At 40.5% G+C, this 20,293-nt stretch overlaps 1 protein-coding gene across 1 annotated transcript in view; it reads right to left on the reverse strand.

The window, feature by feature from the left end:
• Positions 1-7,111, reverse strand: part of supt5h (SPT5 homolog, DSIF elongation factor subunit) — a 67,930-nt gene extending 60,819 nt beyond the window's left edge. The window contains exons 1-4 of the mRNA XM_066703878.1: positions 6,974-7,111; positions 5,861-5,961; positions 4,188-4,341; positions 1,751-1,816 (exon numbers count right to left, since the gene is read on the reverse strand). Coding sequence (XP_066559975.1) covers positions 1,751-1,816; positions 4,188-4,341; positions 5,861-5,941 — 301 coding nt within the window. The 5' untranslated portion in view covers positions 5,942-5,961; positions 6,974-7,111. The remainder of the gene's footprint in view (positions 1-1,750; positions 1,817-4,187; positions 4,342-5,860; positions 5,962-6,973) is intronic.
• Between the last annotated feature and the right edge of the window lie 13,182 nt (positions 7,112-20,293).

The following is a 20,293-nucleotide window of genomic DNA, read 5'->3' on the forward strand; positions in this document are numbered from 1 at the left end:
ATTTTTAATCCAACCTCAAATTATTTATACAGGATTTATTTGTGCCATTATTCTCTAAACTGAACCAATTTAGTTTTGTTTCCAGATTGTGAGAAGAGTTCAAAGGGCTGAAAAGTGACAGAAATACATATCCTGTGGAACTGACTGACACTAGCGGCCCAGTGTGACTTTATTCGATTAGGGGTGAATATCGCCTCTCCTGGCCTCCGCCAGGTACACCACTGAGTGAAGGCACTCCAAGACAGGGGTTCACCCTCACTAACATAAGTGAACTGGTTATAGACATAGGTTGAATCATTCAAAAGTCAGCAATGAAAGCAACTTGAAAGGCTGCGACAAACAGGTCTGAGCTAGCTGGTGGAAAATAAACTAACAAGAATTAATTGAAAGCGATACAATCTTATTTCTATGCTATTTCTAGCTGACTTGCTAGGCTTTTGATTTGGTCTGTGAAATCCCAAACAACTCATGAGATTGACAGCAAAAACAGCACAATATAAAGTGGCATTTAAAAAAAAAGAAAGAAAAAAAACAGGAAAAGAATAAGAAAACAGAAAAGAAAATCAGAAAATTAGGCAAATCTTCAATGCTTCTGAACAAAACTATGGGAATCTCCCCTTAATGGAACGTTTGGATAAAATACAATAAAAGTAACTTGCTTTCTTACAAAACAAATTTCACTTTTTATTTTGCATCTGAAGGAGCTACACATGAGACAATCGGAGAGCACAGCACCATTTAAAAACGCTCTTCTCCAATTTGTGATCAATTAGTTACAAAACAATATGCTGACTAAATTAACTTAAACAGCACAGGGTAATGTACTTGAAAAATACATGGTTCATGTATAAGACATGGATTTTGTTGCACTGAATTTTTATTCTTTATATCACATATTCAACTGAAGAGATTCCATAATACATCCTGGAGAGCTGTTACAACAATACTCCTGTGACAGGTTAAAATACATTTTGGAGAACATCTCAGTGGCATTCATTATTTAATCAATGACTATCTGAAGATATATTTTTGGTAGACAGACAGTGTTGCCTCCAAGCACAAGCTATTCTTTCAGAAGTGGGGCAAATAAATCAATCCATCCATAAATCAATCCAAAGTTAATGCCAAGAGACTAGAGCCATTATATATATATATATATATATATATATATATATATATTTTTTTTTTTTTTAAAAGCACTTTGAATTTCCTCCCTGCTGGAGCTATTTCAGATCAGTCTAGACTTGCAGACACTTGCAAGGATACTCATATTAAGGTGGAAATAAGGAAAACATCCATCACTTTGGCTTGGGACTGAACCTTCTGCTTATAAATACAGAAATTAGAAAGATCTACTCTGCACTGGGAGTCGGTAGTTTCAGCAATGTTCATTCACTGAAAATACTCCCATGAGGTTTAACACCTTCCGAGACAGGTGTTCTTCAGATGTGGCACTGCGAGGACCAGAACACACCTGGTTTTTGTACCACCTGAGGTGCTGGTGACTGAATTGGACTAATGATTCACCTCTTTCCAAGGTTTAATACAGGCATTTTTTAATTATATATATATATATATATATATATATATACACATATACATATATTAGAATGAAGAAGAGGTGCATTTTGCCCTCATGGACTGGGTTTGAAGAACAGCTGTGTTAAAGGGGATGATTGGGAGCTGAATCACTTTCCAAAAGTGCCCTTGGTAAATCCTGTGGTTGCTTCTTCTATCCCAAAGTACTAACCTTTCTCCAGGATGTCCTCAGCTCCATCTTCCCACTGATCTTCATCTTCGTATTCGTCGTCCACATCTGTAAAATGAAGAGGAGATAGGAAAAAAGCACTTTTGTTACAGACCACTACTATTACAGTATCTAGGCCACCGAACTCCCAGCTTGAATTCAGCAGTGGCATGCACAAATCACAGACAGCATCAACTGTAATCCCCTTTAAAGAGTCTCTGGCATAAAGCCACGTATCTTTTTGGGAGGACTGACGAGGCACTCCCATCCCCCCAAACAAACAGCAAGGTGCATTCCCCAGAGGCAAGATGATGACATATATGATTTAAGAACTCTCTCATCTTGCTGCTGTCTGATAAATTATACTGCATGTCGGGGAGGCAAATAAAAGCCTAGGCCTAGCTGTGGACCCCCGCAAATAGTTTTTGTTCTCTCTCCTCTGTGCCTCAAGGTTTATTTATTTAAAAACCTACTAATTCAATCTGTAAAGTGCTCTGTGGCTACCTTGCAAAGGGCGCGATCCTACCAAACAATTAGTTTTTATTTGGTATTGGATTTCCACAGAGGACAGGGATGGAGAGCTGACTACATTTCAGTGTTTGACCGAAATATCTGCAGCTGGACCTCGGCACCAGAAGGCAACCAGAGAATGACATGTAGCAAAATCGTGAAATACACTGGCAGGACAGTGAAAAATGGTGTGCACCACTTGAGTGGGCAGAGGTCTACTACAGGAAAAGGTGTTAATTATGGAACTTGTGCACAGAATTGACATTAAAATGGTTCACAATCAAACCATGTTTTCAGTCTCCATTTCAATTAGGGATTGCAAATTACATTTATATTCACTATAACCTGAGGAACAGGTTACCACAAACATGCCATTAGCAGATCTCTACTAATAACTACCTGCAAGTTCTTCAGCAAGGGTGGCTGCTCCTACCATGGTAATCCCATTTTGGATCACGCATTTATTAAATATTTTCAGCTTAACCCTGTAAACAAAAGGATTCTTATGCCTTCTTAAAAATATGTGATGAGATTCAGTTTCACAACAGGCGCAGTTTGCTCCAACAGCAGGGCAGTGCTGTCCTACCCTGGTCCTGAAGAGCTCTAATCCAGGTAGTTTCATAGATCACCCCCTCAAATCAGCAATTCCCAAAGTCTGGGAAAACAACATAATTACCGATTATATAATTAAGCAAATACGGACTTTTTCTATTTAGATTGAGAGGAATTCTGGTCACTGATGAGCTGAAAGGTATTCAGGTGCAATTTGTACACTACAAACCTCACCAAAATGTTAGCTGCTCAGAATATACCAAATATTTCCAAGTCTGTATAAATTGATGGTTTTAAGGGCTGACATACAGACGGGTGATAAATTAGAAGGAAAAACCAACATAAAGTGTCTCAGTATGGTGTTGGGCCACCACGAGCCACCAGAACAGCTTCAATGCACCTTGGCAGAGAGTCTCTGGATTCTACTGGAGGGATGAACACCATTCTTCCAGAAGTTATTCCCTCACTTTGTGTTTTGATGATGGTGGCAGGGAGAGCACTGTCTAACACGTTGGTCCAAAATCTCCCATAGGTGTTCAACTGGGTTGACTGCGAAGGCCGTAGCATATGATTCACATCATTTTCATACTCATTAAACCATTCAGTGACCCCTTGTCCCCTGTGGATGGGGGCATTGTCATCCTGGAAGAGACCACTCCAAATCAGGAGAGAAATGTTTCACAATAGGATAAAGGTGATCACTCAGAATCATTTTGTAATGATTTGCAGTAACTCTTCCCTCTAAGGGGACAAATGGACCCAAACCATGCCAGAAAATGGCACCACACAGCATAACAGAGCCTCCGGACCCCCTCACTGTAGGGGTCCAGCAGTCAGGTCTGTACCGATCTCTTGGTGTCGCCACACAAGCACTCGGCCACTTGTCGAGAATATGGTGAAGGATGACTCATCTGACCATTTCACTTTTTTCATTCTCTGTAGATCAGTGCCTATGGTTTTCTCACCACTGAACTCTCAAATGTGCATTTGTCTTTGTAATGAGGGGTTTATGCACTGCAACCCTAATATAATATCCTTCTCTGTGTAGTTCTCAACAGACTGTTCTTGCTGACACAGTCTGATCATGTCCCACATTAAAAATCACCATCACCTGGGAAAGAGTTGCTCTTCTGTTTTTCATTACATGTTCCCCAATTCATTTATTCAGGTTTTTCCTTTAATGCATCACCTGTCTGTATACATTTTTTCTTTACATGACACAGTCTCTGCAGAGCCTTCAAAAAACATATCCTCCCAGAGGGGCGATCGGGACTCTGATTATACCCAAGCTGCTGCCAAGGTGCTGAGTGAGGTACTGTAGAGACAACAGTTGGCCATTTTCCCAGAGCAGCCCTGCCCCGTGCCTGAGGGACCTTACCAGCCTCATCCAGAATGAAGCCCCCGTGACGAGGTTTCTTCCTGGGGCGGTCATCATCATCTTCCTCCTCCTCTTCATCATATTCTTCCTCATCCTCCTCTACCTCCTCCTCGCCTTTGTCGCTGCCCCCGGCACTGCCCTGTCCCTCTTCCTCCTGTCCATCAAAACAACAATAACACAAAAAAATTAACTAAAATCCCTGCAAACAGAGGCCAAGTTTACATGGCACTGGGAGCAGTGTATGGAGTTGGGCAATGGGGTTTAATGCAGAACTGAGACAACTGCACAGTTCTGAAACCAGATCAAATAATTGGGTGCTCAGAGATGCTGGTGGAGTATGGACTTTTAAGAAAGACACCCAGGATAGAGATTATACAGCATTTGTGCTTAATCTTTCCTCCCAGGATTGCTCTATGTAACACACACAAGCAACAGCAGCTTTTGCAATTCTTGTCCTGAAGAGCCACAGTGTGCTATGTTTTATTTAACCTATTAACTCAGTGGTTCTCAATGCTGGTCCTGGTGACCCAGTGTGCTGGTAGATTTTTTCCAAGCATGATCCCAGTTCCTTAATTGAACTAATAATTGTCCATAATAAAAAACAAAAGGCACCATATTCTCCAACTTTTTGTAAGTTAACTCTATAGATCCCAAGCAATTTGCATGGAGCCACTGGTGGGATCAGATTTAAACCCATTGTATTCATTCATTTTAAATGAAAATGTGGGTGTATGGCTTAGTTTCTGTTCTTGGCTTGAATGACAAGTGAAGATCAAGAACAGCATTGTATTAGTATCAAATAATGGACTAAGTTATTACATTGTTATGTCACTTATGAAGCCATCCTTTCTGGCAGAGTGGTACAGATTTCTACAAGTCCAAAACTGTTTGAGGATTTTACAACAATAAGTACGCTTGTTGGACAATAAGGGAAAACAAAAAAGGTTTCCCAAGTACAAAAGAAAGAGTCTGCAGGTTTGTGCACTGCTGTTTGCATTTGCACTTTTAACTTTTTTTAAACATATCAAAGTTTTATTTAAATTTTACTTGCTGTGCAGGAAGAGTGTTTGTTTTCAAATTAATTATATTTTTAACTAAAACTCTCTATGGTTTTTATTACAAATAGTAAGCAGAATGGGTTTCTACACCACTGCATTGAGTAGTAGGTGACATCTGAGGTTCTGCAGTTTAATTCTGTATATGACACTTGCATACTTGACACTTAACAGGAGCTATACACACAAATGGAAGAGATGGTGAAAAAAGGCAGAACTGGTATAGGATCTATAGTTAAACCATTTAAACCAAGGCAAATGAAGCAGATACATTCAATAAAGGTTTCAATTAATTAATCCAATTGCAGTTTGGTCAAAAAAACATCAGGACAGTGGGTCCCCAGGACCAGTGTTGGGAACTACTGTATTTGCTGCTGAACTGATTCAATTATTAGGCTTTATTACTCAAAATCACCCATCTGTTCAAGGTTTTGGGTGTTTGATGATTTAGGGAAACCTATAAAACCTGCAGGTCTATGGTCTCTTCATCAACAAGGTTTGGCCAACAATACACTAAAGCAATAAGCCAATAGCACACTCACTCAGTAGTTAGGGATCAGATCAGATGTGGTCACATACAGATTACAGACTATAATTCAGAATTATTCATTTTTTTACCTCATTCTCCTCCACCTCCTCTGCCTCACTGCTGCGCTCGCTCTGGTTGTCTGAGAAATCGCTGTCCTCACTGTCAGACATCCTTATGGCAAACCTGTCCCCTGGAAAGGTAAAGAGAAAGAGGGAGAGAATGTTGGCAGGGCAGTTTACAGTGTTTCTGTTTTCATTCATTCATTCATTGCTTGCTTGTTGCATGTGTCTGTTATTATAGTTATCATAGTTTACCATAAAGATCTGGCACAATTTCAGCTGGAACAATAAAGTCGGCAATTGGTTTAATGAAGTCATCATTTGGCTGTAAAAAACAGACCTCTGACAGGTTGCTTTTCAAAGGTGGGAATGGCAGGAAATGACAGAGGGGAGTGTTTAAGTGCTGCACTGCACAGCTTTGCCCATGAGGGAACAGTTAGCTCACATGGGAAATGTTCCTCTATGTTTTCCAGACAAAACACTGACTTGATTGGCTACCTCAATTTAAATAGTATTAAATATCGAGGGGGTAAAAGGTTGAATTTTATTTAAAATATTTACTTGCACTGTGTATAGTCAAATGCAAGGCAGTGTGGGATGCGCAAGTTTAGATGAAAAACATGATCAATTGTTAAAACTTCAGGCACTGTATTTTACCTACTAACACTGCTCAAAAGCACGATCAACACTGACTGCACAAATGCTTTATGTTGGTTCTACACCGATCGTATCTCAAAGCTTCTCTTATTCAACGATTAAAACAAAGATAATACAAACTCAAGAGAATAAATCGCGATATAATAAAAAGCACAGACATACAATGACAATATGGCAGGGTTGTCGTTGAAAGAACAATACAGATACCGACAATGAATCAAAACTGTACATTTAAATACGCCAAGCAACCGGAAAAATTTACGTTGGGTATATATTAATCATAACTTGGGTTCTTACTAAATGGTGCAATATCAACATATTTGGAAAATGTGTTACTCTTCCCGAGTCTGCAGCACACATATCGTTTTAACTCACATCCTGGTAGGCCTTAAATACAACACAACCCTGCTCTATGTGTTTTCCCAGCACCGCATGCACGTTTGACACAAAGGATAATACCACAATTAAAAATAATCACCCCCTTACCTGGAAAGACGGTCACCTAACATAAAAGCCCAACTAAAAAGAACACGATAAGGTAATAAAAGCGAAGTTTTACAATTCTCTTCCTCAGCTACACAGTCGAACCGAAACTATCGCGAGAACACACTAACACGCGTGACGCCGTATTTACAAATACGTCATAGCAGTGAGGGCAAAACGGAGGTAAACTGGCGCCATCTTGATGGTGTCAAATACAGTTTGTTTTATGAGGTGTTTTTTTCAACTGGTCGTGGAATGAAGCACATAGATTTAAATGTAGTTAGCGTTATAGACGTACAACCTATAGACGTGTTACAGAAGCTGCGCACTACACAAAGAAGCATGCAAAATTGACTAACCAGAAAAGTTAGAAAAATACATGTATGGACCAGAGAACAAACAAGAATATGCGATATCATTGAAGAAGTGAACATGTTAAAATGCACATGCACATTGCAAGAAACCGAAATACGTAAAATGTAAAAAGAACTAGGAGGATCTTTCCTGATTCCACCAATGATGCACATACTTTTAGACAATATTAACTCCTCATCTCCAGCTAGCTTACTACTCTGATCTGAATTATTTTAATGAAATATGATTTATTTATTTATTATTATTATTATTATTATTATTATTATTATTATTATTTTAAATGTATGCACTGTATGTGTGTGAGTGGCACTGTGGGGCTGTAACCACTGCAACCATGGGGCTGGACATGATAAATAAGGAAAAAGTCTCACATAGGCAAGGATATGTTGCAAAAGTGAGTTTATTATTTACAAGTACTGGGTGAAAGTGCAGGAGAACAAAACACTGGATTATAACCCACCTTGGTTGACCCTACTTGAACTCCTTCCTTCCAGGTCCTTCTCAAAACATAAAACACTAAAACAAACAACATCAAAGTGCAAGCAACAGGTTGATTACCAGTGTCTTCCTCTCTGTATCTCTCTGCATATTTTTCTAGATGCCTATATTGTTATCACACTGAAAAAATAAACAATAATAATTTAACAACAGAATTAATGGTTACACTTTACAATAATTATTATGTAGGAATCTAAATGCAATCTGTACTTTGCAAACTTGCTTTGCTTCATGTCAAGACAAGAGATCCTTATTATTTTGTTTTTGTTATTGTTTTATTTATGATTGAAAGTAGGGGAAAATATACAAGTGCAAGACATGTTTTTCATGGGATAAAGCCTTTTTCCAGATGCCAATTGCTGTTACACAGAAAAAAGATTCTGATGATAAGAAGATGACAAATATATGCACAGGGTTTAAAACATCATTACAGTAATCAGTACACTCAAGAAAAAGGAAAATACTTGACATCAGCCTCAAGCAGTGAATTTGAGGATGAAAGTTTAGCTTTGTGGTAGCAAATAACCCTAGGCTTTTCTTACATTTGTAATGTTATCAATCTTTTGCAATCAAATCAAAACTTAAGCTTCAGGGACATTATTTCCAGTTATTTTTCTTAGTGCCAAATTGGATGCATGCCAGCACGTTAATTCCCATTAATGACTGAAAGCATTTAACTGTGTCACTCCTATGGGAGGGTACAGGGAGTTAATATGATTCAAAACTACATGCATCACCAGTGGATTCAGGAAATTTCAAATTAAATGTAGTCTTTTTTATTATCTGTTAAGTTTTGAAACGTCACATGCTGAATGACAGAAGAGCTCTCCTTTAGAATATTTGCAGTGGCCATGAGTTGGATTAAAGTCATTCCTTTCAATTTAATAAGTTATAAAAATTGTGGAATAGAACAGAACAATCACAGATACTTTACTTATACACTGCTACTAACACATGGGTGTTTATAAATCAATAATTTTGTTGAGTTCACTAGTGCTCCTTTAAGAACTGATTTTGCATCTGCAATTTCCATAGCAATGTTTTGGAGACTTTGGATATGCTGGTAGGCCTTTATTAGCCTACCTAATACCCAGCAACCACATTTCATTCTGCAACATTGTGTAAGGGTGTGGTTTGTTTGTATTTTGGTTTTGACAATTAAGATGGAGGATACATTTACAAATAAATTACCCCCAATTATAGGATTTTTGTTAAGATTGTTGCATAGTACCATTGTCTGCATGGAATATCAGTACATATCAGTACAAATACAGTGTTATTATTTTGCATGCAAAATTGAATTGAATGCCTTACATGCTTTGTGTGTAAGGCATCCCAGCATTAAAGATATGGATCCAAAAAGCCCATATGGATGGTACCTTTCAGTATATTATTACAGCAAGAACAAGGCTTTCACTTTTCATTGAGGAATTTGTATAAATATATGGAGCCTGTTTCTTTGGAAATCCATGATGAAATGAATAAACAAGAAATGCTTTGGCAAAGCTAACCAAAACTATTTTGGGAGGGATAGATTTTGGGATAGATTGCAATTTACAAAAACGGGCCATGGAGATTAAAACTAACTTTAGCATGGATGTGCTGATGTGTTGTTATTAAGTAGCACTGGGAAGTATAGAAGTAAGGGACTAGCTTGTGTACACGAAAGGGGATTTAGATGGGTATACTAAAACCATGTACACTAACCATTTAAACAGATATCTTTAAAACTGCAGCTACAGGTGACAAAGGTATGTGTATTGTGGCATAATGCTAAGAGGGGCATAAAATGGTCGACAGGTCAGGGCCCCGTTTCAGAAAGCGGGTTTAGTGAAAACTCAGAGTTGAAGGAAACTCTGCATTTTCGGTTTCACAAAGCCAGATCAGCTTAACCCTGAGTCACTTACTACGGCAACATACTCCGTGAAGTTAACCTGCTCGCTGGCAGGTTTTCTTCAACTAACCCGGGGTTTCTCCTCCTCTTTAGCTGAAGCCTGCAGACTGAAGGAGGTGTCAGACATGGTGAGTCCTTTTCTTGAAGAGCCAGTTGATATTGAAGCACAAATACTCTGCAGAAATCTCCATCAGGAGAGGGTGATCAGACCTCGCCTAGATGTTTTATCATTCCCTGATGATTATCTGTTTGAGCGTTACCATTTTTCTGCACAATCGATAATTCATCTGAACAATATTCTCAGCCCTCAAATCGTTCATATGACAGATCGTGGACATGCTCTCAGTTCGGAACAAATTCTTTGTGTTGCCAACAGGAGTTTTTCTATATAACATTGGTGACGCTGAGCGCATTTCCAAGGCCAGCCATCTGTCGGGCTGTCAGAAATGTGACTCTTGCACTGAAACGTTTACTGTACACTTTTGTGGTGTTCCCAAGTCACAGACCCACAAGACTCGTCAAAGAAAAATTCCACAGAACTGCAGGTATCAGTCTAAGCAATAATTAATTTATTAAGTATGAAGCTTTGAGACTTGAAGCATTAATCAGTTAATTTGATATATTTTAGGGTTTCCAGGTGTGATTGGCTGCATAGATGGCATTCATATTCACACAGCTCCTCCAGTAAATGAAGGAGATTATGTGAATAGGAAGTCTTTCCACAGCATTAATGTGCAGGTAGGCCTAAATAGTAGCCTTTAGCATTCCAAATGAAACATATTTCACAATACAGCTACTGCAGCTAATTACTGTTCTGCACTGTGAAGATCATATGTGATGCAGCCCACATCATAAGCAACGTGGTAGCAAAGTGGCCTGGGTCTGTGCAAGAATCGTGAATATTTCGTGAGTGTACACTGAGCGCTAGATTTGCCTGTGGTAAGTTATATATATATATATATATATATATATATATATATATATATATATATATATATATAGCTATATCCTATTATAATCAATTTTTTGTTTCCTCCTATTGCAACTGAAAATTTAAACTGTATCCTCGTATTATCATCGGAGAGTTTGATGGTTACCTGCGATGACAGAGGGCACCCCTGCCAGCCCTATTTGCTGACCACTTACCCTGATCTGCTACAAGAAAATCAGTGTGCCAAGTTGTGTCTAAGATGGATAGGTGGGCGTCACTGAGCTAACACTGGCAAAAGAATGAATGTACATACAGCTCTGGAAAACATTAAGAGTTAACGTTAAGTGGTCTCAATTTTTTCCAGAGCTGTATATCATTAATTTTAATAACTAACCTCTTATGTAGGCCCTTGTGTCCTGGGGGGTGATTGGGTCAGATGAACTTCCTCCAGAGATGCCTTCAGCAATAGGTCACCCACTGTTTTGACTGAGGGCCATCTCTTCAGCCTCTGTGAGTGGTGGTGGTGGACCCCCACCTGTTTTTCAGCCCTCAGCCTTTTTTATATTGGCTATAATGGAGGTCCAGTAAGCACAAATTTGGAGACTTGTATGTATAAAGGCATTTAGGTGTTACTTTCAAACAGACAATATTAAATACTGGCAGTGTTGGGATGGCTGAAAAATTTACTTTTTTTTTGCTTAGAAAATTTCACTAACTACTTAAATATATCACATGTAGAATGTAGCCACTGAATACTGTTTAATTAGGTAGGGTAGGCTAAACAACATCACAATTGCTTATAATGAAATTATACCTTACCTGTTTGAAGTATATTTTTATATTTAATCTTCAGTTGCTGCCAAGTACGTTTTGTGCCCGTTGGGTTGCACCTGCACAAATATTAAACACGCACACACACACACACACATATATATATATATATATATATATATATATATATATATATATATATTATATAAATGTTGAATACGTGGAACACTTGAGATAAAACTTTTCTTTTTTTTTCAATTAATACTCATGCATTGACTTGGTCAGCAATTTTCTGCCACACCAGCTCACGTTCTTTTGCTGCTGCTACTGTATTGCTTATTTTCTTAAATATAATATTCATATTCTGCATACGCATTCATTAATATTTCTAACTCCACTGCATGGGGAGAAGTAGGAGGTTCGAGACCTTTTTTCTCCTGTTGCCATGATAAATCATGTTATCTGTGTTCCATTGATGAAGGCTTGTGAGCTCCTCATGCACGCGCTTTACTCAGGGTTAACTTAACTCAGAGTTGATTGAACTAATTGTTATCATCTGTTCTGAAACCGAAAACTCTGAGTTTGACAGCTCAGAGTTAGTCAACCCAGAGTTCAGGTTTCAACTCAGAGTTTGTTAAACCTACTTTCTGAAACAGGGCCCAGCACTACATTTCCCAGTAGCACCTGACCTACAGGGCTACTCTGATTGGCCAATGACTGAATAAAAGCAGGAAGAGGAGACAGGGCTGTCAAATTTGTGGGGATTGGGGTGGTGGTTCACAGTGATAGGGAGAATATGTCTCCCTCAGTAGATAGGCAACCAAACACTCAGGGTCTGATTTATGTAGAATAATACCAAACATAGTTTATTCAACAATAACAAACCGCTTGATTACGACCAGTCAGGAAGACCCATGTGAAGATTTTCTAAAGATCATACTATCATATAAAGCAGGGGTTTTCAAACCAGTCCTGGAATACCCCCTGCCCTGCTGGTTTTTGTTCCAACTGAGGTCTTATTTCCTTAATTTAATCCTTAATTGACCTAACAAAACAATATACCATTCAATTAAGTAATTAAGACCTAGGTTGGAACAAAAACCAGCAGGGCAGGGGGTACTCCAGCACCGGTTTGAAAACCCCGGATATAGAGGATTACCCCCTTTTGTTGTTGGGCAACCACATGACTTCAGTGAGGTACCCCAGACCTTATCACATACTTCTTTGTAATTTGAACTCTGTATGACTTTAAAATATAATATATTTGGCATTTAGACAGGGCACTGTCCTGCATCAATGGCCATTTTGGCATGTTTTTTTTTTCATAATGGTACCATAAGGGTGCCAGGAAGGGAATGACCCAACCAAGAAAAAGAGAAAAGAACCAATAGAAAAAAGTAAAATACCGTATGAACATATCAGAATGAAAAGTCATCATTATCAGAATAGTTACCAGTGTCACAGGTGTACCAGAGTGACAATCTGCTAGTTTAAGATTTTAGAAACATACATATAGACCATATGAAAAGTAAGCTATTAACACTTAAATTAAATTCAACAACATAGGAGAAAGCATAAAGCCAATTTCTACCCTTCAATGGAATGGAATAAACAATAGATTAAAACAATTGACTGTTTTTCCCATCTATCTGTCAACTGTGCTACCTCCTCTTTGTTCTCCTTCCTCACCTCCTCCCTTGACTCTCTCTGTCCTCTCACGTCTCGTCCTGCCCGTCCCTCCCCTCCTCAGCCTTGGCTCTCTGCTGTTCTCCGCGCAACCCGAACTAGTCTGCATGCCGCCGAACAGAAGTGGAAAAGGACCAAACTCCCAGCTGCCCTCGAACTCTACCGCTCTCTACTGTCCTCATTCTCATCCTCTTTCACCTCAGCCAAGAAGTCTTACTTCCAATCTCTCTTCGAATCCACTGTCAACAACCCCCGCAAACTCTTCTCCACCTTCTCCTCCCTCCTTGGCCCCCCTCCCCCTCCTCCTCCCCCATCTCTCACTGCTGATGATTTCGGCTCCTTCATCTCCTCCAAGATTGCAGACATCCGCAGGCTCTTCACTACTCCACCCTCATCTCCCATCACACCGAAACCTCCCACCGATCAAGCTCCCTTTTCTTCATTCTCAACCCTCTCAGATGCTGAAGTTTCTGCTCTCCTCCTACGTCACAAACCCACAACGTGTGCCCTGGACCCTCTCCCTTCTCGCCTCTTCCAAGCAACCGCTCCTGATCTTCTCCCCTTCATTTCCTCCCTCCTCAACTCCTCACTCCTCTCTGGCTGTTACCCCTCTGCATTTAAACAAGTTGCTGTCATCCCACTACTCAAGAAACCAACCCTTGATGCCACCTGTCCTCAGAACTACTGCCCTGTCTCCCTACTCCCCTTCCTCTCCAAGACTCTCGAGCGGGCGGTCCACCGTCAGCTCTCGGACTTTCTGTCCCAACACTCACTCCTTGATCCTCTGCAATCCGGCTTCTTCACAGCTCACTCCACTGAGACGGCTCTCCTGGCTGTCACTGACTCCCTCAGCCATGCTCGGGCGGCCTCCCTCTCCTCAGTCCTCATCCTCCTTGACCTCTCCGCAGCATTTGACACCGTTGATCACTCCATCCTCATCTCCTGCCTCACTGACCTTGGGATCTCTGGGACTGCTCTCACCTGGTTCTCCTCCTACCTCAGTGATCGGTCCTACCAAGTGACATGGCGAGGCTCCTCATCCACCCCCCAACCTCTCCTCACAGGCGTTCCCCAAGGCTCCGTCCTGGGCCTGCTCCTGTTCTCTCTCTACACTCGCTCCCTGAGCCCCCTCATCGCTTCCCATGGTTTCTCCTACCACTTCTACATTGATGATGCCCAGATCTTCCTGTCTTTTCCCTCTTCTGACCCTCTCATCCCCTCTCGCATCTCTTCCTGCTTGTCTGCTATTTCCGCCTGGATGCACTTGCACCACCTCAAGCTCAACCTCTCCAAATTGGATCTCTTGATTTTCCCCCACTCTTCCTCACCTTCTGCTGACCTCCCCATCTCGATCCCCTTGGAATCCACCACACTCTCTCCTTCTTCTTCCGCAAAAAATCTAGGAGTCACCCTCGATTCTGCGCTCTCCTACACCCAACACATCACCACGCTGACACGCACCTGTAGATTCTTCCTGAGCAACATACGCCGGATCCGTCCCTTCCTCACCGACTACTCGACTCTGACTACAGTCACTGGTCCTCTCCCACCTGGACTACTGCAACTCCCTCCTGGTCGGCCTGCCTGCAACTACTACCCGCCGCTCCAGCTCATCCAGAACTCTGCGGGTCGTCTGGTATTCTCTCTGCCACGATTCGCACAAGCTACTCCACTGCTCTGTTCCCTCCACTGGCCTCATTCCGGCACTTACTGAAGACGCATCTTTTCCGACAGTACTTGTAATATTAGTCCTCTATCCCTGCTAGATAGCACTTCACAGTTTTATTATGCTTCTTGTGTTCTTGATTGTTTTCCTCCTTGCTCCCTTTCCTGTAGCCCTTGTCTGTGACCCTACATCTTGACAGCACTTAGCTTTCACCGTCCAGGATGTAGGAAGTCACTTACTGTACTTGTGTAAATTGTAAATTGGAATTTGTAAAATGTATTATTCTGAATTGCTGTTTTAGCTAAATTGATTTTGTAATGATTAATGCCTTGTACTTCACTGTATTTTTGCCCTGGATAAGGGCGTCTGCCAAGAAATAAAAATAATAATAATAACAAAGTTCTCAGTCATAACAAATATCAGTAGCTGAATATATATATGCAGGGATGGGCAAAGATACATCAAAATGTATTATAAAATAAGATACCAAATACCTTAATTTTAAGTGTATCCAAATAAACTACAAAATACAGCAGGCACACCATGTATCAAAATAAACTACTGTATTTTTGTATTTTAAAAATACTAAAAATACTTTTACAAGGGAGCATGAAATCACTTCGCGAACCTTCAATCTATCGGCCTATTTGATCTATCCCTTCACCAGTACACTGACTCAGTTGATTAAGTAGACAGTGTTTGATAGCAACAGCTTTTCTCTGCCTAACGAGTCATGCAATAAATCTGACATATGCAACCAGTTAACAGATCAAATATTCAAATATCCCTATGATCACCCAGATGAAGGTTAGTTTTAAGGTAACCAACAGTTCAATGTTTAACTAACAGTTTGCTAATGACTCATAATTGTATCCAAATTTAGTTACTTGGTGTTTTGTAATGAAGGGCCTACTTTGCATCAGCAACACTGACTCAATGACAAACAAGTCATTCATAAGAAGACAACTGATGGCACCTTTATTCATAGCAACTAATTTCTAAGAAATTAATCATTTGATTGTTAATCATAAATATAATAATAAATTATGTGTCAGGCAGTCATTCATGCAATGGTATGCAAAATCATGATCCTATTAAACAGCTACTTCAATTAGGGTACAATCATTTAGCAATCAATTATTTATCAATCATTGGACACCTATTTGAAAGTTGAAAACAAACATTTTAGCACTTTTAAATAATCAATATGATTTTAATGTAGCCAGAAACGTAATCAGAAAGTAGCAACAGAACTTGTCAAGGAGTATTAACCCAACTCCAACCACTGAATCTATTGAGAGCCTATAGGTATAGAGGACACTTACACATTAATAGTGTAGTAAGAACATTTACTTAAACTCCAATAGAGAATATTACAGACCAGGTATTCCAAAACAGTTCAAAAGTTCTACCAAAAACAGTCAAACTTATGTGTGAGTGTGGGTGAGAGAGTAAGTGTGTGATTGAGTGAGTGTGTGGGTGTGTGTGAGAGAGGGAGTGTATTGAATGAGTGAGTGCCCCCTGTGGCCTGCATTGCAGAGGTCTCTTTTTCTCACCTTAACCTTCTTCTTCGGGTATGGATGAATTTTCTGTTCTGATCTGAACAAGTCTGGACAAATAACTGAGTATGCACCAATCAGAGGCAGCATTTTTATGATGTCATCATGTAGACTCCTCACAAAGTATTTTTCAGTATTTTTAAACTACAAAATACAAAACACTAAAGTATTTTGATACAAAATATGAAGCCATTTTCATCAACCCTATCAAATACAAATTACAAAATCCTATTTTGTATTTGAAATACATATTTTAAATACATGTATCATAAATACTGCCCATCCATGTATACAGTGGGGGAAAAAAGTATTTGATCCCCTGCTGATTTTGTACGTTTGCCCACTGACAAATAAATGATCAGTCTATAATTTTAATGGTGGGTGTATTTTAACAGTGAGAGACAGAATAACAACAAGAAAATCCAGAAAAACGCATTTCAAAAAAGTTATAAATTGATTTGCATGTTAATGAGGGAAATAAGTATTTGACCCCTTCAACTTAGTACGTGGTGGCAAAACCCTTGTTGGCAATCACAGAGGTCAGATGTTTCTTGTAGTTGTCCACCAGGTTTGCACACATCTCAGGAGGGATTTTGTCCCACTCCTCTTTGCAGATCCTCTCCAAGTCATTAAGGTTTCGAGGCTGACGTTTGCCAACTCGAACCCTCAGCTCCCTCCACAGATTTTCTATGGGATTAAGGTCTGGAGACTGGCTAGGCCACTCCAGGACCTTAATGTGCTTCTTCTTGAGCCACTCCTTTGTTGCCTTGGCTGTGTGTTTTGGGTCATTGTCATGCTGGAATACCCATCCACGACCCATTTTCAATGCCCTGGCTGAGGGAAGGAGGTTCTCACCCAAGATTTGACGGTACATGGCCCCGTCCATCGTCCCTTTGATGCGGTGCAGTTGTCCTGTCCCCTTAGCAGAAAGACACCCCCAAAGCATAATGTTTCCACCTCCATGTTTGACGGTGGGGATGGTGTTCTTGGGGTCATTCCTCCTCCTCCAAACACGGCGAGTTGAGTTGATGCCAAAGAGCTTGATTTTGATCTCATCTGACCACAACACTTTCACCCAGTTCTCCTCTGAATCATTCAGATGTTCATTGGCAAACTTCAGACGGGCCTGTACATGTGCTTTCTTGAGCAGGGGGACCTTGCGGGCGCTGCAGGATTTCAGTCCTTCACGGCGTAGTGTGTTACCAATTGTTTTCTTAGTGACTATGGTCCCAGCTGCCTTGAGATCATTAACAAGATCCTCCCGTGTAGTTCTGGGCTGATTCCTCACCGTTCTCATGATCATTGAAACTCCACGAGGTGAGATCTTGCATGGAGCCCCAGACCGAGGGAGACTGACAGTTTCTTCCATTTGCGAATAATCGCACCAACTGTTGTCACCTTCTCACCAAGCTGCTTGGCGATGGTCTTGTAGCCCATTCCAGCCTTGTGTAGGTCTACAATCTTGTCCCTGACATCCTTGGACAGCTCTTTGGTCTTGGCCATGGTGGAGAGTTTGGAATCTGATTGATTGATTGCTTCTGTGGACAGGTGTCTTTTATACAGGTAATGAGCTGAGATTAGGAGCACTGCCTTTAAGAGAGTGCTCCTAATCTCAGCTCGTTACCTGTATAAAAGACACCTGGGAGCCAGAAATCTTGCAGATTGATAGGGGATCAAATACTTATTTCCCTCCTGAGATGTGTGCAAACCTGGTGGCCAACTACAAGAAACGTCTGACCTCTGTGATTGCCAACAAGGGTTTTGCCACCACATACTAAGTCGAAGGGGTCAAATACTTATTTCCCTCATTAACATGCAAATCAATTTATAACTTTTTTGAAATGCGTTTTTCTGGATTTTTTTGTTGTTATTCTGTCTCTCACTGTTAAAATACACCTACCATTAAAATTATAGACTGATCATTTCTTTGTCAGTGGGCAAACGTTCAAAATCAGCAGGGGATCAAATACTTTCCCCCCCCCACTGTATATGTAAATATATACATATATACATATATATATATGTACATGTTTTTTTAGGTCCACAGGAGTTAGCAGAGAATGGGCACAAAAGACAAGACCTGTATATAAAGTCACACAATCACTATGAACTCAATCTCGTATTGTGCATGAAAATGAACAACTATGTATGTGTAGTTGTACAACAATTAGAAGGTATAGTAATTAAGAAAGAAAATAAAGATAGAAAAGGAAATGAAAGTCCATAATGATCTGTTTGTTCAGTAATTATCACCCCACAGTTCAATAGTTGATTGAAATAACAGTCCAAACCCTCTCCTAATATAGGCTGTATCATTCCTGTGTGAGATTTATGTATCCAGCATAATCTGTCTGTGTTAGCAGCAAGGGGATCCCATTTGGTTTCCACAGAAACACAGTCCTCCATTATTGTTTGTATGTTTAATCAAAAGTCCCATTACCCAAGGAGTCGCAGAGTTTAACCTTGTAAAATCTACTACAAAACTGCTTTGTAGTTCTTACTGTGGTCATCAAATCATTAAAGACAATAAAACAGAAATGAAGACATAAGAATACGGACTAAAGAGAGTAGTCCAGTCAGGAAAAGAGGCACCCATTCTCAATTGAACGTGTATTTATGTGCTCAGTGGTGTGCATCTGTACGTATACAATCCATTTAAAGGGAAAGGTGCAGTGTCTCTTGCAGCTCATTACACTCCCTTCCCCCAGGAAAAAAACAGAGCAAGGACTGTGAGAAAGATGCAGTTAGAGCTCTGTTGCCAGTAGGATCTGGGAATCCAAGGAACTTCTCCTCGTCCGAGTCTGCAGCAAACATTTCCAGCACTCTGTCACTCCACTTCCAGATCTGTGGACATTCGACACCTCAAGAACGACTTGATAGTTAACAGGGCACAGTTGTTGCACAATTATGTAAGGCCCCATGCATTATGGAGCAAGCTTGGTACTGAATTTGTCAGCAGCTTTAGACAATGGGCAATTACAAACCCAAACATGATTTTGTGGGTCAAAGTGAACCTCACGAAAGTGCTTATTATAATTCCATTGTTGGCAATGAGAAGCTCTTCCATGTTCTTCTCAGCCTGGACAGTAAAATAATTCAGATGCTATAGGAAGTCATAAGAAGGTGATGAAGGAGTAACAGGACAATCCATCTTCCCCTCTAGGAGTTTATCCATAGTTCCTCACAGGCATCTTCAATGTTCATCTCTGCATGTGAAAATCCAGTAGACTTGGATCTAGATTGATCTCACTTGGTGTATTAGTTTCCAACATAGGAAGAGATAATAGTCTTCAAAATCCGGTTCACTTTCCTTTATATTAGTCTGGGGATGGTAGTCTTCTGCATGGAATATCAATACATACTGTGGCACAGTGGGGGGTTGAGTTAGTTACAAGCGGGTTGTATGGGTGGTTGCAAGTAGAAGTCCCCCCGACTCAGGCTTCAAACTCTGGCTGTGTTTCTTTTAAAACAGAAGTCACAGGTTCTTTGTCTTCTTTTCCTATTTGTATGCTGCTACTCAGCCACACTCCTTGTCCCTGTCCACAACGGGTATGAGACAAAGAACTAAATATTTGGGTCCTCCCTTTTATGCAGGCAGCCCTGAGACACCTGTACATAGTGGTGGGTCAGCAGACTGCTGGTGTAGGTCAGCTGACAGCCAACAGGAAGTTGAGTGCTGGGGTTTGTGGGCAATGTAGTTTTTCCCTAGGTTTGGAGGCCTAACAGCCAACAAATGAAAGACAGGTGCAGGGATATATCTGTTCTCTATAACCCTGCTCCACACTGTTACATACCCTCCTCCTTGGCTGCGCCCCCTCAGGCGGATCATTGACAGACGAAAAGAAAGCATGGACCCGGGACAGGGACAGGTATGCATTGCCATGTTTGGAGCCAGAACAGTGGGAGATCTGAAAATTGAAGGGCTGTGCTCAGCAGTGCTGGT

The sequence above is a fragment of the Amia ocellicauda genome, chromosome 5, assembly GCF_036373705.1.
Source record: "Amia ocellicauda isolate fAmiCal2 chromosome 5, fAmiCal2.hap1, whole genome shotgun sequence".
Taxonomy (NCBI): domain Eukaryota; kingdom Metazoa; phylum Chordata; class Actinopteri; order Amiiformes; family Amiidae; genus Amia; species Amia ocellicauda.